Source organism: Mustela erminea, chromosome 17 (genome assembly GCF_009829155.1).
Source record: "Mustela erminea isolate mMusErm1 chromosome 17, mMusErm1.Pri, whole genome shotgun sequence".
NCBI classification, from domain to species: Eukaryota; Metazoa; Chordata; class Mammalia; order Carnivora; family Mustelidae; genus Mustela; species Mustela erminea.
In genome coordinates, this window is record NC_045630.1 from 8816475 (window position 1) to 8843181 (window position 26707).

At 42.1% G+C, this 26707-nt stretch overlaps 1 protein-coding gene across 4 annotated transcripts in view; it reads right to left on the bottom strand.

The window, feature by feature from the left end:
* The window catches only part of AKT3 (AKT serine/threonine kinase 3), a 303335-nt gene that overhangs the window by 147574 nt on the left and 129054 nt on the right, over positions 1 to 26707 (bottom strand). For 2 of the 4 annotated variants that reach the window (XM_032317283.1, XM_032317284.1), the window contains one exon: positions 25744 to 25869. The exons of 1 other annotated variant lie outside the window; for it this stretch is intronic. In XM_032317283.1, the coding sequence (XP_032173174.1) occupies positions 25744 to 25869 (126 nt within the window). Of the gene's footprint in view, positions 1 to 25743; positions 25870 to 26707 lie in introns of those variants that run through there. One more of the 4 variants, XM_032317286.1, reaches the window with a different exon arrangement.

The following is a 26707-nucleotide window of genomic DNA, read 5'->3' on the forward strand; positions in this document are numbered from 1 at the left end:
TGTCTTTTCTCTGGATTCTGTCCCTCCTCCAGCTTTCCTCACTTCCCTACCAGCCATACCAGAAACCTGGGCTGCTCCTGTTTGATACTGGCGGTTATCTGCCTTCCCCCGGCTTTCACCGAGGACGCAATTCTGCTTCCGACTCTCACAGCCGAGTGCCTCAACCTGCCCAGGTGCCATGAAGTTCTTCCTACTCAGAAACTTGAAAGGGCTAGATCCGCCGTTACCTAACACATGTGGCAGGAACCTTCACATGATGAGCTGCCAGAAAAAAAAAAAAAATCCTGCAGTGTTTCCAGTTCACTAAGAATAGAAAACAAAGGCCTCTCAGTGAACAGCAGGGGTCCTACACAATCTGGGCCTCTCACCCACCCTACTTAAGTTTCTGACCTCCTCACCTAGTCAGTACTCTCTCTCAGGCCCCTGTGCCAGGCCCCCCTCGAACGTGGACTGCACCCTCTGTGCCAGCGTTCCGTCCTCTCGCACAGCCCGCAGCGAACCCCTCCCCACCTTCGATCTCAGATCAGATCTCACCTTCTCACGGACGCCTACCTTGACCATCCTGAACACTGTGACCTGCACCCCTCAGCCAGGACTCCCCCAGCCCTCTGACCTGTTCTAGTTTTTATTTCATTCCATGTTATCTTCAAACATATGAAATGACTAACTTAGTGTCTTTTTTGCTTACTGTCTCAACAAGAACATAAGCTCCACCGATCTTAGCACCAAGAACTGTGCCCACCTGCGCCTAAACAGTGTCTGTTTTTTAAAAAGATTTTATTTATTTATTTGACAAAGAGAGACAGAGAGAGCACAAGTAGGCAGAGGGGTAGACAGAGAGATAAGGGGACGCAGGCTCCCCATTGAGCAGGGAGCCCGACGCAGGGCTCGATCCCAGGACCCCGAGATCATGACTTGAGCTGAAGGGAGACGCTTAACCCACTGAGCCAACCAGGCGCCCCCTGCCCACTGGAATTTAACGATCAAGAATTCAAGCCGGTGCCAGGGTCATGGTTGTGCACTTCCACCAGATACATTCAGTGACGCGGGCGCAGGCGGAGCACGGACGACTGGACTGCAGCAAAGCTGTACTTGAACCGAGTCGGTTTGGCAAAGCAAGAAAGAGAACAGAGGATGCAAGACACGTGGGTTGAGAGAATCGAGGGACGAGTTTAAGCTGGGTAAGGAGGAAAGCGAGGACCCGGCGGTCTGTAGACAACAAAAAGTTGGCAGATTCAACACATCATAAAATCTATTGTTTCACAGTTAGATATTGTACAGCAATGTTACGTACCTTTTGATATACGAATGTTAAAAAACACCAACTACAGAATGCCAATTTATATTCTTGTTTGAAATACGAAAGTTTTCAAACACCAACACCATAAATAGGCGTAGTTTACACGTATCCCCAGAGCACAGACCCAGTCCGATTCTCTTCGCAGACCCCTGTTCTTCTAGTGTATTTCCTTCTCCACAAAACTCCTATTAAGTGTCTGGCCAGGGTTTATTTAATGCAGGTGAACGCGATGTCCTAGCAGAGAAGCCACCGAGAAATTAGAAATTCCATGCCCCACTCTCCCCTCCAGTGCCTGTGACGTGAGAGCACGTAAGGGGACACTGTAAATACCTCAGGACTGAAGTGACTGAGTGGTTTTTAACGTAAAGAACAGAGGACAGACACTCCAAAGATGAGTGGGCCCAACAGAAATACTCACGAATGAACTCAATGAAGCAGAAACAGGAAGAACAAAAAAGGAAAGAAGGCCCTATGCAGTCCACCTACACCTCAGCTGTATGCCTGCTGTGCTGATGATGTCAAGGTGACTAAGACAAGAACCTAAAATCGGAGCTCCAGACCCAAGTCCAGCATCTCCCACACCGGCAGCGGGCGGTGATCCTAGGCAGAGGGCACCTCCAAGCCCCCAGGTTTTTCAGCTTTAAAAGAGCTATCGGGAATCAAAGTAAGATTTTGAAGGAAGCATATTTTCAAAATTATACCTAAAAGAAGTTTCAGTGATAAAATTTTAAGAATTTCTCCTTGCTATAATCCAACAAGCTATTTAAAAAATTACATATGGGACTCTAAGTGATTATCAATGACTGTAATTTACAAAAATGACAATAGAAGTGATTAATTGCCATTCTCAAGCAGACTACTGAAAGGGAACTGTTTAGAAAATGAATTAAATGTTTGTATTTATGAAAAAGGATGGCTTTGGAAAAATATCAGAATAGTAATACAGCGATCTAAGTAGCTACACGCAACTTGGCTATTTTGATGAAATATGCTAAATATCCATGGCCTCAATGACATGTGCCAATTAAGGGTCAAGCACTATGGAAGATTCTGGGCATAGTAAGAAAAATGAGTAAGAAACTCTACGTACTTACAGCACACACCAAACTGTGTTATTACTCATTCTAACACCTGTAATTATAAGGCAACATTTCACACGTGATTCAATCAGGTCCTTCTGAAGCCTAGTTGAACAAAGTGTTACTATGAGCAAGCCGTAAAATAGAAATAAGCCTACATTTTATGTTTCGAAATGCTCTATAAATGAACCCTATTCCTAAATAATCCTAAACTGAAACAATAAAAGAGAGAAGCAGCTACCAAAAACGGCTCAAGATATTCAAGTGGCACTTGGGTCAGTACCAAGGGAAGAGGACACTCCACCACCAAAGCCCAGGGTTTCCTGCCGTACAGCACATGCAGGTGAGAGCTGAAATCTGAACTCAGAACACTTGACCCTTTACGTCACCATGTTTGAACAAGTGGGCCAGGAAACAGAAAAGCTCTGGGTTCTTTTTTGCCAGCCATAATACAAAATCATGGACATATCCTACAATGAAGAAAATGAAGAAAAATAGGGAAGTTTTCAGAACATGGTTCATGCCTGAACTCTCATTCTTAAAGGGGACTCTTAGTCTTTTTTTAAAATATTGCAATTTTTTAATTTAAACTCAATTAGCCAACATACAGGGCATCATTAGTTTTAGATGTGGAGTTCAGTAATTCACCAGCTACCTAAAACACCCAGCGCTCATCACATCAGGTGTCTTCCTGAATGCCCACCCCCAAGCACCCCATCTTCCCTTCTACCCCCCCCTCCAGCAACCCTCTGTTTTCTAGAGTTAAGAGTCTCTCCTGGTTTTTCTCCCTCTCTGATTTCTTGCCATTTCATTTTCCCTCCCTTCCCCTATGATCCTCTGCACTGTTTCGTATACTCCGGATACGAATGAAACCGTACGATACTTGTCTTTCTCTGACTGACCTGTTTCGCTCAGTATTAATAACCCTCCAGTTCCACCCACTCTAATTCTTAAAGAGAATGGTGGTTAATAAACAGATGAGCCAATACCTCCTTAGAAGAGTATTTTCCTTTTAATTATGTAAAGGTTCCCAATTCAAGCTGGGCTGCATTAAAATTTTAAATCCCAAAGCAGAACCTTCCAATAATGATTCTAAAACACTATTACCCAAATAATTAGCTATGATTTCTGGAACTATTTAACATACAAGAAAAAAACACATATTCTTTTATAAAATGCCAGGTAGCTAACTTTTATTATATCATAGCCCATAATACTTCCTAGCAAAGTATTTGTTACTGATACTTGAGGTAGTCATACTAAGCTCACCTGAACAATTTAAACTACAAGCTAAATTTCAAGTGTTCTGCTTATTTTTACACATTCTGAACCACAGACAACCAAGTTTATTTGAAGCTGTAACTACTCTATAAACCTGGAGGCCAGTTAGAGGAACGGTAATGCACCAGATCAAAAAATATATGCAGAAAAGAATTTATTTTATATCACCTGTTTAGAATTTATTAAAAATATTAGATTTTATTCCAACCTCTATAACTCCTTAACTGCTCATATTTTTGTTATAAAAATAAGTTCTACTAATATTCAATGTGAAAAACAAAGGCACAATAATAGACTCTATTTATAATTAAATCACATAATGAAATAATGCTGTCAGTTATCATCATAACGAGAGTGTATTTTTGAAACCCCAGATATAATACTATTGTGGATATTCTTTAAAAAGGACAGAAAGCATTTCTTCCTTTGGTTTAAAGTTTTTACTATTTGGGAACAAAAACGCATAGTGTGTAATTAAGACTTAACACATCAGTCCTAAAGAGACTCATTCAGTCCAGAGACAGAGAGGAGTGTGACAGGTGCGCTGGTGCAGAGCAGGTCCCGGGGAGCGTGTCTGTTCTGTGATCACTATGTGCACAGCACTGCAGACATGGATGGGTCCTCAGCGTCCCCCATTTCATCCAGAGGACAAGTCTACGAGGCTGTCTTGTCTTCTGTTCCATAAATGAATGAACTGAGAGTGACTAAATAATTCGCTCCAAAACACACAGTTTGAGAGCAACTGTATAGGGATCTACCCTCAGGTCTATCTGAATCCAAATTCCATGCTCTTCTGGAGAGAATAAACTGCTAGGAAAGTGTCTTAAAGGCTCAGCAGTCATCTGTCCAAGGGATGGGGCAGTCCCCTCCATCTTCTCTGCCTCCCCATGCCTTCCCAGAGTGTGGTGCTCCTCCCTTCTAGAACACCTCTTCTCCTACAAAGAAACCCAGGACATTTTTTCACCTGAGAGGGCCCCAATGTGTTTGCTCCTGGCTCTGAACACAGCCTGGGGATGGACACGTCTGAGGGTTATCCCCTAGCAGGATCCGGACCCGGGCACTTTCTGTTTCTCCAAGTAGGCATGCAGAGGGAAGGTGACCGAGAATGAGGCGCAGAAGGGAAAGAAGTGGGTAGTTAAAAAGGCAGCAGAACCTCTGGGTGATCTCGCTGCTGGGGCTCACACCCTGCAGCACCAATAAAGCTACTAAGATTTTTTGATTATTGATGATGGAAAAGTAATTGCCAAACTTGCACTGATCTAGCTCCATGTTTCCAGCAGTTTCTGCCTGAAACATCTCCCTGTTACCTAGAGTTCAACATAGTCTTCTCCGTCTGAGGAGATAGGAGAAATCTAAGACGTTCTCGCACTGTGTCTCATAACACAACAAACTCTGTAAGCGAGGGGAGTAAGATTGGCCCATTAACACCAGATTGGTCTCTAGATGTTTTTCTCTTTATGATACACATTTCAAATTCTGACATTAAATTACCATAAACTTCATTACTCTGATTCTAACATGGGATACTATTTGTGGACTGAAATCACGACATGTTATAAAGTGAACCTCTCCTGACACATTTTTCTTTAATGAACATAGTCACCACAGTTACCACCATGAACAGGAAGTAGACTTTCAGAGCCAACATGCTTCCCATCAGCATTTCTCCATCTTGTCTTGTCCCCGGAATCCTGCCTCTAATTAAACAAACAAAGGAAACACCTCCAGGGTCCTCTGGAACAAATGCTTTCTGCCCCTATTCTGCATACTTGAAATTTCAAGTAAAAATATACTATGGTCGGGGCGCCTGGGTGGCTCAGTGGGTTAAAGCCTCTGCCTTCGGCTCAGGTCATGATCCCAGGGTCCTGGGATCGGGCCCCACATCGGGCTCTCTGCTCCACGGGGAACCTGCTTCCTCCTCTCTCTCTCTGCCTGCCTCTCTGCCTACTTGTGATCTCTGCCTGTCAAATAAATGAATAAAATCTTTAAAAAATATATAGATACTATGGTCATTGTGGGGCAATAATTAAGATTCGCAATGACAAGGCATTTACTAACAAGAGTTACAAGAGGCATGCAAACATCTAGGGGACTCAAAACGTAGGACTAGGCAAGTCGCTTTTTGGTTTTGTTTTCTGCAGTATGAAAGCCACAGACTCTTTTTTTTTTTTTTTTAATTGTGGTAAACAACAACAACAAGCCAACAAAATATGAGATTTACCACTTTAACCCTTTTCAAATGTACAGTTCTACGGCATTACACACTTTCACAATGTTCTGCAGTCAAGCTGGTTCTGAACTCACTGCTTTATTTATCCTCACTGTTTAAGTCATCTATGCTCACTGTAGAATGAGTCCTAAGCAGGTGTAGCTAAAATGAAAAGAAAATTAACCATCACCCTACCAGACAGGTATAACCACTGTTAATGTTTTAATGTATACTCTTTCAGATCTTTTCTAAGCATTTAAAAAAAAAAATAACTGTGAAACCAGGGGTGCCTGGGTGGCTCAGGTAGTTTACTGTCTGACTCCTGGTTTCTGTTCAGGTCATGATCTTGGGTTGCAAGCCCTGTGTCAAGCTCTGTGCTCAGTGGGGAGTCTGCTTCAAATTCTCTCTCTCTTCCCCTCTGCCCCTTCCACTCCTACTGTCTCTCTCTCTTTCCAAAATAAATAAATAAATCTTAAAAACAACAACAACAACAACAACACGAAACCATAACATATGGGACATATTAGGTAAGTGTTCTCTGCTCATTTGAACCAGTAGACAGTTCCACAAAACACACAGAAGTGAATTATCAGATGTAAACAGGATGACACCTAACCATTATAACATAGTTTGCCATTGGGTACTGAGTTAAAATCTGAAAAACAACCGTAAGCCCCAGTTTTGTTTTAACTAAACAAGAAAAACTAATTTATATTTGAAATATGATGAAAGTGGGATTGGATAGCAAAATTTTACAAGAATCTGACAAGAACATATATCAGATTCCAACTTATCTAAGGACAAAGTCCATGCTCTTTGATTACCTAGTCCTGTGCCTAACACCGCTGATCTCAAATGAATAAACATAACTATAGAATGTAGGACAAATTTAGTCATGTAACTAGTGAAATGACACTTCACTGAAGCAATCAGTAGAGGTTTCCAGAAAAGGGGACTTTCCACAAGTCAAACAGCCCTGTCTCTTCACTAAGTGAATATACCCAAAGTGGGGTGTTGGCAGAGGACACAGAACTCTTCCAGACCAGCTGAGGCTTAAGAGACGCGCCCATCGAATACTCCATGTGGTCCTTCATGTGCTCTGCTTTAAACAAGACATCTGTTAAAGATATTTCAGGTGACAAATGGGAAAACCTGATTACAAATTTTTTATTAGATAATATTAAAGATTTCTAAGGTTTTTTTAAAAATTTATTTTAAAAAGATTTTTTTTATTTATTTGACAAAGATCACAAGTAGGTGGGGGACGGGGGGGGCAGACTCCCCGCTGAGCAGAGAGCCCGATGCAGGGCTCGATCCCAGGACCCTGAGATCATGACCTGAGCCGAAGGCAGAGGCTTTAACCACTGAGCCACCCAGGCGCCCCAAGGATTTCTAAGTTTTATTAGGTGGACAGTGACACTGTAATTGTGTGGGGAAAACTCCTTATTGTTTACAGAGATCTGTACTCAAGGATTCAGGGATGAATGTCTTAATATCCTAATTGACATTAAGTATTTTAACAAAATGACAACGTAAGTATAGGTAATGGATATAGGAGAGTCCCAGCAGCTCTTCTATTTATCTGTATGTTGACATTTCCCATCATAAAAAGTCAAAAATAGAAACCCCCTGCAGGATAATATTAGATTCTTTCTGCAAATATGTACCAAAATAAACTACCAAAAGCTTAAATGGTTGACAGTGGAAAAGGAAACTATTTTTAAAATATAAAATATACAGGAGAATATCTAAAATCAAGCCACTTCTGGTTAATTAAAACTCATTTAATGCACTTGAAAGTTCAGAATATTTTGCTGGGGGCTTAAGTTTATAGGACTCACTGCCGGAATAATCAACTTCTTTAGTATTGACTCTTGTTTACAATTTAAATGCCTTGTGCACCATGTGCTTCTTTCCCTCCCCTAACTGCCCTTGCTACTCTAAACCATGAGCTACAGTCCTGGCCTCTGTCACCTCTCCCTAACCAACAGCAAGGCTGTGGCCGGGTTCTCTCCTAAAATCCCCTCATCAGATCATCTTTTCCTTTTTCTTGTTTTCATTTCTCTGCTGCACCTGATGTCCTTGGCACCCTTCCTTCAGGTCTCCCCCTGCCCCTGCGTCCCCCAGGACACTGACACACCTAGTGCACCCATCTCTCTGACCACTCCGGAGTATACTTTCTTAGGATCCCTTCTTCCAACCGAGCTGCTCCCTTAGGCTCGGTGCTTTGTGTTAAACTTTTCTTTTCTGATAATTTTGTCTTGGGAAATTCAGACATTCATTAAGTAGATATTTATTGTGTGCCCACAGCACATCAGGCAACAAGCTAGGCACGGGGGGTAGAGCAGTGAACAAAAGGAAGTCCCTATTTTTCGTAACACTTGGATTTCACTGAGTGGAGGCGTGGTCAAGCAAGAACCAAGCAAACCAATTAATTTATACCAGAGCAGTGCTTATAAGGATTACAAAGAGAAATGAGGCAAAGTTAAAATGACAGCGAGGTTCTACTTTACTACTTTAGAAGGTTCTACTTTAGAAGGCTTAGAAAGGGCTTCTCTTGGTAAAAGGAGGCACCAAGGCAGCCAACTGTGGGAAGAGTCATCCGGCCGGAAGAACAGAAGTGCAGAGACCCACAGCTGGAAGGAGCCCACAGATCTGTTCGAGAAACAAGGAGTCCCAGGGTGGCTGGAAGAGAAGGTAAGTTCAGGACACGGTAGGAAATGAGGTTAGGAAGATCTTTAATGACTTGGTAAGGGCTGCGGATATAATCCTGGGGAGGTTCTCTTGGGGCTTTGCCTCAAATGTCGCCCGATGTCTGAGGATTCTCAAACCTGAACCTTCCATATGGCAAAGCTGGTGTCTCTCTCCTGAGTTCCCATTATTACCTCATTCTCAACACACCTAAATGGGTTTCGTTTTTTTGTTTTTGTTTTTTGTCCTTCAAACTGAAAACCACCACACCGATAGTGTTTCTATTCAATTTACTTCTGTATCACTTTCCTAATCACCCAAGAAACACATCATCAGTCATCCTTGACTCTCTTCCAACTCACTGTAAGCCAGCAACATTGATCTTAACGATTCTTTCATAAATGTCTCCTTCCACTGGTCACAGCCAACCAGACACTTATTACCAAAATCTGGATCCCTGAAATGGCCTCCCGGGGGTCTCCCTTTGCCCACCCTCCACTCTGACCAGGGTGTCCCATGTATTACTGGCCTGATTAGCCTTACTCAACTCTTATTCCATAGGTCATTCTCCTTCTCAAAAATCTACTAGTCTCTGCAAGAGAAAAAAAGCTCAACCCCATTAATCTGACTTTTAAAGCTATTCATAAGCAAGCCAGCATCTTTTTAAAACGTTATTCCTTACCATTAAAAACGAGTATACTACCAAAAACAAAACAAACAAACAAAAACAAAAAACAAATTAAAAAAAACCTAGTAGAATTGAAAAATGAATTCAATAAAGTCACAGGATATAAAATTAATACGCAGAAATCTGGTGCATTTCTGAACACTAATAATGAAGTAGCAGGTGCACCTGCACCTGGGTGGCTCAGTAGGTTAAGTGTCTGACTCTTGCTTTTGTCTCAGGTCTCATCTCAGGGTCATGAGATCGAGCCCCACATCGGACTCCATGCTGTGTGAAGTCTGCTTCAGATTCTCTCTCCCTCTGCCCTTCCCACTTATGCTCTATCCCTCTCTAAAATAAATAAATAAATCTTTTTTTTTTTTTTTAATGAAGTAGCAGAGAGAGAAATCAACAAAAAATCCCCTTTGTAACTGCACCAAAAATTATGAAATATTGAGGAGTCAACTTAACTAACCAAGGAAATGAAAGACCTATACTCCAAGAACTACAAAACACTGAAGAAAGAAGTTCGAGGCAACACAAATAAATGAAAAAAGATTCCATGCTCATGGATTGGAAAAACAAATATTGTTGAAATGTGCATACTACCCAAAGCAATCTAGAGATTTAACACAACCCCTATCAAAATATCAATAGCAGTTTTCACAGAACTAGAACAAATAATCCTAAAATTTGCATGGACCCACAAAAGACTCCAAGTAGACAAAGCAACCTTGAGAAAGAACAAAGCTGTAGTCATCCAAACAGTATAGTACCAGCACAAAAACAGACACATGTATCAATGGAACAGAGACCCCAGAAATAAAGCCACACTTATTTCATCATTTTATCTGTAACAAAGGATGCTAGACTATCCAGTGGGGGAAAAGACAGTCTCTTCAACAATGGTGCTGGGAAAACTAGAAAGCTACATGGAAAAGGATTAAATTGGACCACTTTCTTATACCACACACAAAAATAAAATGGATGAAAGACCTAAATGTGAGACCCAAAAGCAAAAAATCCTACAAGAGAACACAGGCAGTAATTTCCCTGACATCAGCTGTAGAAACATTTTTCTAGATAGGTCTCCTGAGGCAAGGGAAACAAAAGCACAATTAACCTACTGGGACTAGACCAAAATTAAAAGCTTCTGCACAGCACAGCAAATCATCCACAAAACAAAAAGGCAACCTACTGAACGGGAGGAGATATTTGCAAATGATGAATCCAGAATATATAAAGACCTTACACAACTCAACACCATAAAAACAAATAATCTGATTTCTTTAAATGGGTGAAAGAGGTGAATAAATATTTTTCTGAAGACATCCAGACGGCCAACAGAGACATGAGAAGATGCTCAACATCACTCATCATCAGGGAAACGCAAACCAAAACTACAATGAGAGACCACCTCACACCTGCCAGAATCAAAAAGACAAGAAATAAATGTTGCTGAGGTTGTGGAGAAAAGTGAACTTTTATACATTACTGTAGGGAAGAGAAACTGGTATAGCTATTACAGACAACTGTATGATGGTTCCTAAAAAAATTAAAAATTGAACTACCATATGAATCAGCAATCCCATTCCTGGTTATGTATCCAAAAAATTTACATCTGTTCATTACAGCATGACTTACAGCAGCCAACTTATGGAAACAACCCAACCTCCCCATGATGGATGAATGGATAATGAAAATGTGGTGTGTTTAAAAAAAAAAAAAAAAAAAAAAAGCCACCCATGATTTCATGGATGACATTTGAGGGCATTACACTGAGTGAAATAAACCAGAGAGAAAGAGAGACAAATCCTGTATGGAATCACGTGTAGCGTTTAAAACAACAGTTTGTGTACCTTCTCCTGATTCATTCTTTCTCTCTCTCTCTCTCTTTCTATCCTACCAATCTACCTACTTCATTGCCCCTTAAACATTCCTTGATTCTTCTTTTTTTCAGGGTACAACACAGTGATTCAACAGGTCTGTACGTTATGCTGGGCTCCCCGCAAGCGTGGCTACCATCACATACAACGCTGTTACAATACCATTGACTAGATTCCTGATGGTGCACCCTTCGGTCTGTGACTTACTCATTCTAGAGCTAGAAGCCAGGTACCGACCTCCCACTCCCCTTCTCCCATTTTGCCCACTTCCCCCACCCTCCCCTCTGGCAACCATCAGTTTGTGCTCTGTATTTATGGGTCTGCTTCTGCTTTTGCTTTTGCTTGTTTGATTTTTTAAAAATCTCCCTGAGCATTCTTGACTTCAGGATTTAATTCACACTGCTTTCCTCGAATGAAACATTCTCCTTCCCTTCTACCTCGATTCTGGCCCCTGTAAATCTCTAAGGACCCAGTCCTTCCTCTCTGACCTGAAGATCTAGTGCACTGAACATCTCTATTCCACATGCTGGTACCTGATCACACAGCTGTCCACATCTCCTCAACTAGACGGTAAGCTTCAGCGGGTAGGGGACTTCTGACTGTTCTGTTTTATTCATCACGGCCAGAATTCAAACAAACAAACAAAACTTTTGAAAACATTTCTGATGCAACATAGTTTATCACAACTAATCCTCTTTTTCTTGTAAAAGAATCTTAATATTTTCAAGTTCACAAGCCTTTAGAAACACGAATTTACTTTCTGATCCCTCCCCTGACCCAATCTTACTTATTTCTTCAAAATCTAATGTACAGTTTACTTTACATGTATGTATAAACAAGTCCCGATAACTTCATTTGAAAAAAAGTATTTTAAGCCTAATCAAATCCTTGATTGTATAGCTATAGCTCTAACATGTAAGAGACAGCTTTCTTCCTAAGTAGGAAGGATTCGATTTAGATTATAGAATAGTTAAAAAGGACTTTTCCCTTGGAGAAAAATGAAAAGATAGGCCTATCTATTTCAGAGTAAAGCACAGAACTGTCCAAAACAACAACAACAACAATGAATTTTGGAAGATTATAAACCAACAATCCTACTGACTTCATTAAAAACACATAAAGAGATAACCAAAGGGTCATTATTACATCTGACCTATCTGGAAAACCCTCTAACTTCTTGTAACTTTAAGAAAGAGACAGAGTATCTCTCTGTTTCCATTCAGGAATTCTGACTCCAAATTAAGTTACCCTGACTTTAAAAGGTTTCAATAGCTACCATAAAGATCTCGGCCTCTGGGTCTTACTGTAACACAAAACCATTTCAAACTCGGGTGTAAGTGGTGGGGGCCTCGCAGGGCAAATGAAGAGCATACTTTGGAATAATCAGTTCATCCGTCTCCTGCAAAATTTAAGGAAAAAAAAAAATCTCATCTTCACTCTCTTCCCACTTCAGGTCAGCCAGGACACGTTCCTTTCCACTACAAATTTCTCCAAATTTTGTTCTTTTTAAAGGACTAAGTACTAAGTCATTATTGTGGTCTATTATCCACTGCTTCACTACATTAAGATTTTACATGCATTATTTTCTCACTTAATTCTCCCAATAACGTTTCAGAATATTTTCATCATTTCCATTCCACAAATAAGAAAATGAAATCTGTCTCGTTTTAAAGTTGCTTGTTCAAAACCATCAAGTCACGACAACTGTAAAACAGGAGTATCTAATCCATATTTTCTAGCTCTAAATCCCTGGCTCGTTGTAGTATGTCACACACTGTTTTAGGACCATTAGCTACTTACAAGAGAGGAAGTAAAGTTTTATTTCTTAATAACAAGCTTTGTATACTACACTCACTGGTTTTCTGCAATTAAATTGACAGAAACAGGTGACATACAGAGAGTACCAATACCATTTTTCCTCAAAGAAAGCTGACCAAAACTTCCTGGTTAGTATATGCCGTCGGAGTAACTGCGATCAATTGTGAGAAAATTACAGTGACAAGCACCAATCCACTTTGATCACATGATCTACGACAGGGGCCGCTCTAGGTGGTAGATCAACTGGTCAGGAACTAACACCGTTTCAGAATTTTTTTATAGAAATTACACTTGAAAAATGTCCCTGTCAGTATTAAATTATTGGTACCCCACTGAGAGCACATTTGGAATATTTATTGGCCAAAATGTTAAAAACCAAACAGGAATTAACATGTAACATGTGCCTGGAGTTTGGTATCAGGATTTGCCCAGGCTTGTCAACCTAAGCCAACCCTGTGGATTTCTTAAAATAATCTATCTGTAAGAACCAAGAGCCATTGGTGGGAAAATGAGAAAAACCTAAGTTCCTACGAGCAGAGAAACTGCAAAGAATCCATGAATTCCATCAATTATACGGTTTAACAAAATGCTCTACATCCACAGGACAATGGTGAAGCCCAAAGGACACCAGGCATAGCAGGGTGAGGACACCATTTCATAGCACGAAATAATGCTACAAAGAGAGCACTGCGAGTTAAATTTCAATTACTCTATAAGAATATCCTATAGAGACAGAAACTTTAAACTTCATCAGTGAGCTTTGGAAGCAATAACTGTTGCTGGTTGGATGATTCAATTATCATAAACTATTCTGGCATGTTTCAAAAGCATTGCCATTTTAAAACATAAAAAATGTCTAAAAATGCAACCATAGTAATAGATTCTGAGAGCATGGGTTGGGGGGTGAGGGAGAAAGACAATGACAAATTGGTCCAAAAGGACACTGAGACTTCATAGTTGGAAGACTATTGTGCTGACAATTAGTAACAGGAAGCAGAGCACAAAACAAGTGAATGAAAAAAGCTGAACCAGCAATGAAAGACCTTATTATAGGGCAGAAACATTATTGTAATAAAGGGGCAATGTCCTCTCCTCCATGACACTCTCACACAGCCGCCCTAGCCTCTTTTCTCTCTCCCTGCATTTCATTTTTCCATTAGCATCTGCTCGATTGTGTATTATTCCCAACCCAAAAGAACGCCTCCACAGCGGTCCTAAATTCCAAGGCTTCCAGGTCCTTCCCCGCACCCCGGCCCCTGGCCCTGAGCCTCATTTAACGTTGCTCAAATAAATAAATAAATGAGTTTAAATTAACATAAAGATAGGGCGGGGCTGGGGGACCCAGAAAGGCAGTGATTTAGCACAGAACTGCCCAGAGGTCAACAAAACACGTGTCCTTCAAGTCCAATTTGTTGAAAACGCGACGATCGCATGAGTCATACTAAACGACCAGATGATTCTGCCTCTGAAAATCAGGGCTTCTCCTCCGACCTCTGACGCAGCGACAAGGGCAAGGCTGCCTCCCGCAGCCGTCGTCGTCCTCCTCGCGCTTCGCGGCCTTACGGAGCGGAGCCGCACGCTCTGGAGCTCGGCTTCCCACGCGAGGCGGCCATCGCCGGGCGGGATCCCCGATACCGAGCCGGAACCTCTAGACGCGCGGAGACCCCGCCTTCCCCAGGGCCCGCGCCGGGAATGACGCCCCCGCGGCGGCCGGACGTGTCAGCGGGGCCGCGGGCGGAGAATCCCGGCTGGACGCCCCGAAGCCGTGGGCGGTCGGTCTCCGGCTCTACGGCCTCGCGGATGCGCGACCCTGGCAAACCCCCCGAGCGCAGGTCCCCCGCTGCCGCTCCGCACCCCGAACAGCCGTTCGCACACAGGAGGGCAGGGCGCACAGGTGCACCGCAAGAGGTAGTGACCAGTCCGGTCACTTCTCAGGGGACTGTCCCGGGGAACCACTGGGCGCCGCCGAGAGCCGCTGAGGGGCTCGCACGCCCCCGGCACCACCGGCCGGAAGTCGGGGACCCGGGGGTGAGGGGGGCTGCGGGACCGGCCGAGTTCCACGATCAGCTCCTATCAGGCGACCGGCCACCTCGCCTCCCCTGCGAGCCTCTGCCCTCGCCACAGCAGAAGTAAGAACCGCTGTGACTTAAACACACCCCTGGACAGCACCGAGTTTCGGGGGCGCGGACTAGACACCCCCGAACACAGCGGTGGTCTCCGAGCCCACAGACGGCTGCGCAGTCCGGCCGGGGCTGGCCCGGCCCAGCGCCCAGATCGCAGCTCCGCCCTGTCCGCTCCGAGGTTCTGGGCAAGTCTCTTCCTCGCCCTAGGTCTTGGTTTCATGATCTCGTTTGTTTGTTTGTTTGTTTGTTTTTAATAACACATTTTTTTTAAGATTTTATTTATTTATTTGACAGAGATCACAAGTAGACAGAGAGGCAGGCAGAGAGAGAGAGAGAGAAGCAGGCTCCCCGCTGAGCAGAGAGCCCGATGCGGGGCTCGATCCCAGGATCCTGAGATCACGACCCGAGCCGAAGGCAGCGGCTCAACCCACTGAGCCACCCAGGCGCCCGTTTGTTTGGGGTTTTTAAGGTGTTTTTATTTCATGTCTTCTTGTGACGGCAAAACTTGATCACAAATAAAGCACCGCGTACACAGCAGGCTCTTAACTGTCAATTCTCTTTCCTTGCTTCCTTAAGTCTCTCTTAATTTCCTATGTGTTAATTACAGAATGGCATAAAGCACCAAATACAATGGGCATATCCTCAGTTTCTACTCAACAATTTAAAAACAACTTAAAAAGCTCTTTTCTAGAAAATAAAAAATTAAGCTGAAACCTAAATATTAAACACAGAAATCAGGTAGACAGCCACACTGAACTTCACCAAAAATGATCGATAAACGTAATCGGGTCGTCAGTGAGTGCGGTCAGAGCAGTGAGCGCGAAAAATGATTTTTACCCTTCAGAGATGGAAGGGTGTCACGGAGGAAAGCGCTGGCATCAGTAATAAGGAAAAACTGCAGTGCAGGGATCCCGAGCACCCCAGGCTGACTGGCGGGTGTGAGCTGCTGCAGGCTCAGGAAATCTTCACCTGGAAGGCTGAGCTAGACGGACCCACCAATGATTAACTCCATGGGAAAGGCGCGCACCAGGGTGTGGATACAGCCCACAGCTGCTTCGGGCACACAGTCTGCAGGCGCAGAGCCTCCCCCTGCCACAGCGAGCGTCCTCTCCTCCCCTCCACGTCACCTTACCTCTCACCTCTCCTTTATAGAAGTCAAGGGTTTATGTTTTTTTCAATAAACAGATAAAAAGGTACCCTTTTTTTTAAAGCTCTTGTTTAAAACCTTTCTAGCTGAAGAAGAAACACTGCCACCAGCATGGGATTTTAAAATGGAGTATTTCTCTGCAACAGTAAAATTCTTCTCTACTCTGGTAGAAAGACGATGAGCAGCAAGAGGGGCTCGCGCAAGGCCAGGTAAGCTAGCGGGGGGGCTAGTGCCTGCCTCTGACCCTGAGAAGACACAGTGTCTGGCACGATCCCGGCATTCTGCTACAGATTCAAGTGCCATATTTCTTCCTATCATTTATCCTTCTTCCTCCTTTGATATTTTTCACTCTATACAGGGATAAAAAAATAACATACCATCTGGAGCTTTCATTCATATCTGAGGATTTCATACTCATTTAAATCAACAATAAGAGATTCAGCCGAAGTTTCTGAGAAATAACATTTCAAATTAACGCTATTCCTGTTACCTGGAATGTACTTCCTCTTTCGAAATCTTACTATTTCTCTAAACAAATCTCAGTTTCCAAGAAGGTCTTCTTGATGACCCTCCCTTTCCCAAGCTCTTCTCGGTGTGTTCATTGTAAAACTTACTTCAGGCCTGAACCACGAGAGAGCTCAAAATACCAGTTCCGAGAGTTTGGAGCAGATTTTTGCTCCTGTGTGATCAACTCTCCGAAGCTGGGAGCTAACCCAGACCTGTGGATTAGGAAGTGAACACAGGCTTTGGGGTTAGCACTCTGGGAGACACGGGCTACAGTCCTGGCCCTGCTGTTTGCAGGAGAAGCCACCTCAACCAAGCCACAACCTCCCTCAGTCTCTGAAGCAGAGAACGTGATACTCACCTCAGAGCGCTGGGAGGATTAAATGAGAGAATGTGTGTGAAAGGGCCTGGCACACGGCAGCACTCCGAGGAAGGTTGGTTTCCTTCCTTATTTTGTTCTTTTTTCCCTCAGTACCTGGTACAATGTTGAGAACACAACAGACCCTCAATGAAAACTTTCTAAATATCTATTAGAACTTAGGTTTCCTAAAAATGGGTTTAAATAGTCACTGGGTAACTCCCATGTTTCCAAGTTGTGTTCCTTGAAATCCTATGCACCCAAGGTAGGAAATTTCAAAAACAATTCAGCGCGTGAGGCTGTCGGTGGGAGGCCAGCTGCCTGGGAAAGAGAGTCAAGGGAGGAGTCAGAGGCAACGTGTTCAAGAACAAGTCAGTGAAAATAATTACATGTAGGGTGTTCTTTTATGTAGGTATCTGTGGATAAACGGGAGTTAAATGTTGACTTTAGGACAAGTTGAGAGAGAGAGGGAGGGGAACAGAAAACGGTGGAAGGGAGGAGGAGGAAGAGGAGGAGGAGGAGGAGGGAGGAAGGCTGGCTCCGCCAGGGTCCCCGTTTTCTCCTCACATCTTTTATCGTAAGCTCCTGAAGCCGATCACCGCCCGCCTGCCTTCCTCTAGGAACAAGCCCCACGGCATCCCCCATCTTACAAAAAAGTCTTCCTCTAACGGAAGAGCCAAATTAATTTAAAATTTTCCCCCAATGGGTGGTAACCAAGAGGTCCTCTCAGGACAGTCAAGAAGATACTAGAGGATTTTATTACTTCTACCAAAAAGCAAAAACGACTCCTGACTAGAATAAGGGGTAATAACAGTCACAGGGACCATCCCCCTGTGGAAGCTTTGAAGAATTCGGTCTGCATCCATCTCCTCAGAGGCCAGAGCAACGGAGCTGCCCCCACAGCTGCAGTGATCCTTCCTTTCTTGGCCAGGGGCAGCCACGGGCATGGTTTGGGGTCCCGCTCATGGGGCTTAGTCACAAGAGCTAGGCTTTACAGATCAAAGTCATTGACATTAAATGAAACTGGGGTTTTTCCCCCCAGCCAACAATAGTGGCTATCCTCAACTGCTAGAGAGGGCTGCAAACGGCTTCTACCTCAGACTTCTAATGATCTTTAAAGAAAACCCAACCAAGGAAGCTTCCTTCCCATTCCAGTGGAATTTAGCTGGAGAGAGAAGAATGGCTGCCATTTAATTCAACAGAGCAAAAGTACTAAGCATCTCCCAACCTCCATAAATAGTTTTATTTGCACAGTGTTTCATAATTCAGAGTGTGCTCACATACAGCATCTCATTAATTTTTTTTAACAGCATCTCAGTTAATCCTCACCATAATCCCAAGAAGTAGGCATTATTAACCTTCATGTTCAAAGATGACAAAAATGAATTTCAGAGAAGTTACGTGATTTGCCCAGGGTCACACACTTGTAAAGGAGCAGAACCAAGACTCAAACTCCGGTCTTTTGGCTCCAAGTCAGATGAACTTCTGGCATATAGCTCTCAAAGCTAAACTTATAGAAAATGTTTTAAATGAGTATACACACTGTGCTCTAGAAATTTATCACTCCCGTTTTCTACATAAGCTCCCCATCCCTGCAACTAATTTATATTCTGACAAATGAGGCTTCGAAGGTAAAGCCCCAACCATAGATTAGCTTCCCGTCAGTCAGGGAAGGGGGTGAGAGAGAGCTCAGGGATGCTGCCAGGGAAGCCAGGGGCTCTAACAGATGTCTGACCAGGTCACTGACAATGTTCTGATGAAGGAAGTACTACGGCAGTAAGATTATCTAATAGGAAACTCACATGAAACACATGTAAATTTATGTTTCTAAAGGACACAGAACTGATGAAATCGTTCAGAGATGCAGAGGGTCGCTCTCACACCTAGCAGCTGGATTTGAAACCCTGGACTCCGCAGCCTGATCCATGAAAACAGGATTCTACGGGGGTGTTTTTTTGTTGTTTTTTTTTGCACACTTGCTGTATAATACCAAAAAAAGGGAGGGAAGAAGAGAAATTCTATGGAAATTTTTTCCTTGTCGTATTAGGTGTGGTTTGAATGAGAGGAAGAAAATATGTGACTAATCATGGCTTTCTTATTCTTCGTAATTGTCTAAAAACGATCTCCCTTTAAAGTGATTTTTAAAAAGGTTTTTTCTCCATTCCCGACTCTAAATTTGGTTTATGGGTTAAAATTTGCAAATAAATGAATACAGTACCACCCATAAAAATGAAAGATAGGAGGAAAATCTGACTGCAGTTACAGTAATTCACTGTCTGATCAATTTTTAAGTAAGGCATCAATTCCACACAGTGAGATGCTGCTATTATCAGACACAACCTTCTGTCTGCCTAAAAATCTGATCTCATTTTGGGGTGGGGTGGAGTGGGGTGGGGAGAGCACCACATCTTCAAGCAGTCAAGTACATGAAATTGTTTAAAAATCACAGAAAACAAAAACGAGGTTAAGAATTTCATATATAATTCAACCTAACAGAATGTAGCAATGTATGTCAAAAAGGAAAGGTATGGAACATTACAGAGTAAGAGAAAAAACAAGGAATACTGAAAACATATAGAATAGAAACAAAGTTATGATTTGGGCAAGTGCTGAATTGCTGGTACACAATAATAGTAAAAAAATACAGTGGCATCTGGGTGACTCAGTCAGTTAAGACTCCGACTCTGGCTCAGAACATGATCTCAGGGTCATAGGACTGAGCCTCTAGTAGGACTCCATATTCAGCGAGGAGTCTGCTTAAGATTCTCTTTCCCTCCCTCTGCTCACAAGTGCACACAACTGTGTGTAAAATCTTAAAAAAAAAACAAAACAAAACAAGGGAGAAATTTGGGATTTTTCTGAGTAAGGAGATGATACCTGCAGAAGAACTTTTCTTTGGAAGATGAATCTATCCTATGCATTGCTTTCAAATACTCCAGAGAGGAGAATATGTAGAGGCAAGTCTACATGAGTCAGTTAGTCTCATGACCGTCAAAATAGCCCAGGTAGGAACTGATGAAGAACTGAACCAAGATGGTGCTAGGGAGTGAGACCGCACAGGAAGGAAAACAAGACAAACACTTTGCTGGCCGGCAGACTCATGGAGGGAAAGGCACGGTGTGCCTGCCGATGTATCCCTTCTATTACAAGCAGGTAGGTTCCTTTTTTGTTTTTATCAAATACTAATTTGGACACCTCATGCTTAAGAGCCTCCAATAGTTCCCAACTGGTTTCCACTAAAAACATCAGAGTGGTATTCAAGACCTTTTACAATCTGATCACAAGATATCTAATCTTGTTTTTTCTCCAACATAAATTCTCTATCTTCCCAGGATATTGTCTATTCTATTCACAACATAAGCTAGTCACTAATTCCAGACTTCATATGCTTGCTTATGTTAACCTTACTGTGAATGTCCACCTTCTTCCAAAATCTTAAATACCATCCATCCTTCAGTGCTCCTGTTAAACTCCCCTAGTCACCCTAGCTTCCCTTGATCTATTCCCTCAACTTCTACAGCCATTTATTTTCTACAAAATTCATTCTGGCAACAGAGCTCATCTCTCCTCCCGCTGCCGTGTGTTCTCTGTGTACGTCTTCCAGAGTCAATGACAAATGCTCCTTTTAGTGTCTAGTGTGGTTCTAATGGTCTGTAAACCCCTTAAAAGTGACCAATTCTGATCTCTTGTAATCCTTTTTTTTTCTTGTAATCCTTCTACATTTATATACTGTAGAGTTATCCTAGATTTATAAGGTTGTTATTCTAGGTTGTATTATACTTTATATAAGACTAAGAATCAAGCCACAAGAACTCTATGCCACAAGCATGAGTGAAAGCATTAGTTGAAACCAAGCGATTTTTCTACATATTTAAAAATCTGCATCCAATATTTATTCAGAGGTAAAAAACGGTTTTTTTGGTAGGTTTAAATCCCCAAATTTCCTTACTTTCTTACAAAGAGAAGAAGAAAAATGGGCTAGTGCGTAAACATTTCATTTCACTTTTAAAAACTGGCTGAAGAAATGTAGACCGACCTATTTTTTGGAAAAGGACTACAGAAAGGTATCAGAGAGGAAAGAGATATCCTCAGAGTGGGACAAAATTTGCAGCACTGAAAAGGTGGGATTCGAGGGATTCGTGCTGCTCAGGACCCACGCTGGCTGGCGCCTCCCCTGCCCCCGCAGATAGTAAAAGGAAGTAGATCAAAAGTAGGATGAGCCCCAAGACATATGGACAGATCTTCAAGTTCTTGGCTGAGAAACTGTTTTACTTTGGAGTTGGGGGGGTCACTGTCAAAATGTTTGAGACCACCGACTCCTGAGTAGACCAGGAGTCCTGGTCATCTCAGTCTATAGTGAGTACCTGGCCAGATCATAATTCTGATTAGAGAAGCACTCTGCTGGAAAACGATTACTACTACTGACATTCCTCAGCACTCCCTTTAGAAGTTACCTGCCCGTACATTCGTATTTGATCCACCCAAAGAAGGATGAAGATCAAAGATTTTTTTTTTAAAGATTTTATTTATTTATTTGACAGAGAGAAATTACAAGTATACTGAGAGGCAGGCAGAGAGAGAGAGAGAAGGAAGCAGGCTCCCTGCTGAGCAGAGAGCCCGATGCGGGACTCGATCCCAGGACCCTGAGATCATGACCTGAGCCGAAGGCAGCGGCTTAACCCACTGAGCCACCCAGGCGCCCGAAGATCAAAGATTTTTATCCACATTTCACAGGGCCTGGAGAGTTTACGTTCTGCAGGCCAACGGATATCTAGCAATTTAAAGTATTGGAACTCTGACCCAAATCAGATCTTTAATCCAGAGAAAACAGTCCAGAATGGGGGTGGGGGAGGGAAATAAAATGTAAATGACAGGAGAGAAATTGGAATTCCAACCTTGATACCTGGCTACCACTACCTAGTAAAGCAACCTTAACCAAATCACTAAATTTCTAACAGCCTCCTTTTTCTCATCTAAAACAGGAAAAATCTGGGCTTCATGTTTTCAGACATTCATTCAAAAATGGCTATTAAGCCCTAATACGCAGGTACTAGGAGATATAAAGTAAATAACAGTAGGCTCTTTACCCCAAAATTGGTAGATGAGATACAACACATGAACAAATAACCTGAAAACAATGTGGTAACAACAAAAGAGAACAGGGTTGTGAAGGGCAGGGAGGACTGATGTAGCAAGGAATGAGGCTGGGAATTTAAACCTGAATTAACTCCTAAAGGATGCAAACAAATCATCCAGACAAACAGAGGACAGAAGAACAGTCCAGTGAGAGGGAACAGCATAAACAAAGTCTCAGAGTAGAAGTGCGACCTGTCAGCAGAGGACACAAGAGGCAAGTGTTGAAAGCACAGGTCAGACTGAGGGGACGCCCGCAGGACACACGGAGGAAGCTGGACTTCCTCCAGCAGGCAGTGGAGATCCGGGCGAATGCAGAGTCAAACGGACCTGTACAAGGGTCACTGTGACAGTCATGAGAGGTAGTGGTGCACGCGGTAGAACCTAGAGGTAGTGTATCGGGCTACGTATCTCTGATGGAGACGGTGAGTGCCTGCTCCAGGGTGATTATGAGAAAGGATGCACAGAAGTTCAAAAACTGAGAAGCTAAATCAGTAGAGACCAATGAACTGAGAGTAGGGTGACAATGGGGGCGGCAGGCATGGAAGGGTCCAGGCTTCTGCTCAAGACAGAACTAGCGTGCCCATATAGAGAGAACTGGTGAGATTATCTTGAATTCCACTTAGGATAGGTTGAGGCCCAGTAATACCTGGGGCGAGATGTCCAGCAGCCGGCTGAATATATACCCTGGTGCCCTGAAGTCACGTCTCGTATGAAACCTTCCAAGGCCATGTAACACCCCCGCCCCCACCCCAGGGAGAGGGAACAAAATGAGAAGCATCCTTGGCCAGAACCCACGGAGATACCACAATCCACCCAACAGACAAAGGAAGAACAGCAGGAGAGAGAGACCTCCCAGAACACAACAGGAGAGGTCATGCCAAGAGAGAAGTGGGGACTAACAGTATGAAACGCAGCCCACGGTGCTGACCCAGGAAAAGAACAACTGAAAAGTGCCTGCTCGTCTGAGCAGCTAGGTGGTCACTGGAGAACTACGGAGACTGGTTTCGATCAAGTGACTGAGAGAGAAAGCGAGACGGCAGTGGATTCCAGAAACAAGGAGTGTATACCATCTTTTGGAGAACTTTAGATCAGAAAGGAAGGAAGGAATCTGAAATTCAGTGAAGACTGGAAAGAGGGATCCCAAGTCCCTGCTGGTTCTCCTACTTCATTTCTTCAGATGGATAAAAAAGCCTATTTTGGTCAAATTACAGTAAAACCTACATACATTAAATTTGAAGTAACATTTTTAATTATAAGGAAAAATAGGGAACTCCTGTAACTCTCAGTGGAATATATGTATATAACATTTCCCAACATCCCTTAGAAATATGCAGTAAAATCATCTCTTTTTTCACTTACTCAAGGGGACTAGGGCCAGAGGGGAACCTGCTGGCCAAGTAACCCTTCCTTGCTCCAACTCTTCCTTCTCTTAATGTCTCATGAAAACATTCTTTGTCCCCGTCAGCCTGGAATATCCTTCTTCCCGCTTAACCCCCATTCGCTCTCAGGGGCCCGCTCAAACTGCCCCTCCCAGAACCACAGCACGTAGGAGATAAAAGAGCCTTGAAGTTCATTAGATCCGAGTGTTCCCATGATGCTGAGTGCTTCAGAGAATGACCCGTCCACGGTCATACTCATGCCTTGTGGCAAAGCTGAACTTGGCACGACTTCTTCAACCAGCGTCCATTCACTACTTGTCATTTCTGCACGTCAGTTTAAGACCGCAGTAGGTCAAGTCTTAAGAACCATTAATCTTAAAACAGTTTATCTGGTGTAAGACCCGTGTTAACACACTTCTGAAAACGAAGAAGCTGGTCTACAACTTCCACTTGTTCGTTTGAGTCAATTACCTACAATTACTTGACGATAGAAGCAAAGATTACAGATGTCGACTAATATTTATTTCGTGGCTAGGCTGACTGTCAGTCACTAAGCAGGATCTCTCCCCAAGAGTGCAGCATTTATTCCAGCCTCTGCCAGTGGAAGTGTGGGAGCAGATGTTGGCAGACTGTGACATACAGTATGTCTTTAAAACTTGTTGGGGTGTGAAATTTCATAAGGTCAAAAAATGCTGCATTTTGATCAGCAGATACAGGAGTTCTGTACTTTTATAAATTATTTCAGACAACCAATACCATTTGCTAGGAAAATAGAGAAACTAAGAAACTGCAGTGGCTTTATGTCGGAAATAATGTGTGCTGTGTTTTAAAAGCCAATTTCTATCACTTTAAAGCAAATGCTCACCCACGAGATCTCTAGAATGAAAATGTGCTCTTAAGTCAATACAAAATACAAGACATTATTTCAATTGACAACAGAGTTTTAAAAATCATTTTCTACTAAAAGAAAGTCATAATAACTTATGAGTATTCTGGGGGGAGGGAGAGGGGAATGGATCCCTTCAACTGATACGTACGTATCAAGTGTTCTCACTTCTTAAAAAATGAAATCCCTACATAAGATTCCATTTATAGAAAGAGAGAGGTGTCTGGGTTTGTTTGTTTGTTTTTTGTTAGTGTTCTTGCCACTCAACTGATTTCACAAACCCTTTGATTTATTGCTTTATTTTATTCTTTAAAAAAAAATTAAAAGATGGTATCCATAAAAAAGCTGGGGCTCTATCCAATTTCAAAATGACTTTTATAACATTCAAGGACTTTTGCTATCTTGCATTTCTTTGTTGCTACTTTTTGATTTTTTATTTTTTTGCTTCATTCTTTACCTTCCTCTCTGTTTCAGATGTCACTGGACAGAAAACAACATACAACCAAAATCAAAATTGAGAATGATGTCTGGCTAAAGATTTCATCTCAATGGTACAGACTTCAGCTCTTATGCAAGTTTATTTTAACCTAATGTAACTTTTTCAAATGCTTTATTTCCGAATTAATAGTCAACAACACTTCCGTTGAGTAATCAGTAATACAGCTAGCCCGGAGAGCCTGGTCATCACAGGGCAAGGGGAACTGTTGCCAAAATCACCAGCAGCAGCATCTTTTAGTTTATTCTGGGCTTATGGTCCAAAAAATATACAATTCCTAAAAAAATTTTCACTACAAACATTTTTCTTAGATACTTGTAAGGAAGAAAACTTGAACTTCGAACATAAAATCTCCCAGAAGACAATTTCTCGAGTAAATCACTTGTTTCTCATCCTATGAGCAACTGAAAAGAGCTAAGATCCTGACAGGAAACCAGTTAGAAATGTACCAGGTCCTGCAACAATCTTAACAACCAAGTTCACTTAGCAACAGAGTTCAAAGGTTCCTGTTTACATTTTATAATGAAAAACTTGAGGTACATATTTGGGGAATTGTATTTATCACATTTAAGTTCTATATTCAACCATACTGTCTTATATAAGACCATATATCATCAATAATCGCTATGCTAAGGAACTGAAATTGTATCAAAGCTGAAAATTTCCCTGAACTTAAATACAAACCTAAATTTTTTCATAGGCTTCTCCTATATCATAAGATAGTTGGCACATGACGTCATACATATAGATAAATACAAGGTGAATCAACAATTATAAGGAACTTACTTGCCACTGAAAAGTTGTTGAGGGGATAAGGTAAATCCACATCTTGAGGTTTCTCTTTATATCCTATGAATGAGCCATCTGTCTTCAAAAGGAAATATCTTGGCCTCCAGTTTTTTATATATTCTCCTACATGAGGAAAGCATGCATGTTAATGCTGGGGGAAAAAAATGAACAGCAGCTTTTATGTGAAAAATAAATTATGGTACAATATATGTCCCACAACACTGGCCTCCAAAAATTTAGTTAGGCAATTTTCTTTTAACTTAGCTTACAAAAGAAAATACATAAGCCTGCAATTAAGATTCAATAAAAACTCAAACATGTTTTGTTTTTAATGATTTCACACTTTGATAATTCATTTGCACCATTATTTCTTCAGAGAATCATTCATCTGAGTACACATTTTGTTCAGTTTTTCATTTTATCAGATGGTTGTTAGAGCATATTTCAACCATTTTAAAAAGCCTTGGTAAATCATCCACACACAGTATCAAGGAATTTCGATGAAAAACACTTATCATAAGGAGGAACATGAAATAGATGTTTATCTTCCAAGTACTACTGACTAATTGTGTCATTTTTTAAGAAGAAAAGGGGTAAAGTCTGTTTTCATTGTTAAATCTTGATCATAACTTGTTTAAACAACATTTTATTGTTCTGAATAGGGAAATTATCTTCTGTACAATGCTGTAAATAAGTCAAGGAAATGAAAGAACATGAGTTAACAGAGCTTAAAAACCACACACACACTCACACCAACAGGAATAACTGTAAGAACACACGGTACAAGGCCAAGCACGTAACAGCCAATAAATGTGTATGTATCACATTTTGATAAAAGCCATCATCTAGCTACCAGATGTTTTTAGCAACCAAATCACAAGTTGCGTACCTAAGAAGGGACTCATCCGAATTTTAAGAAAGAGAGGTGCCCCATGACACCGTAAGGTACGGAAGGCTCTAT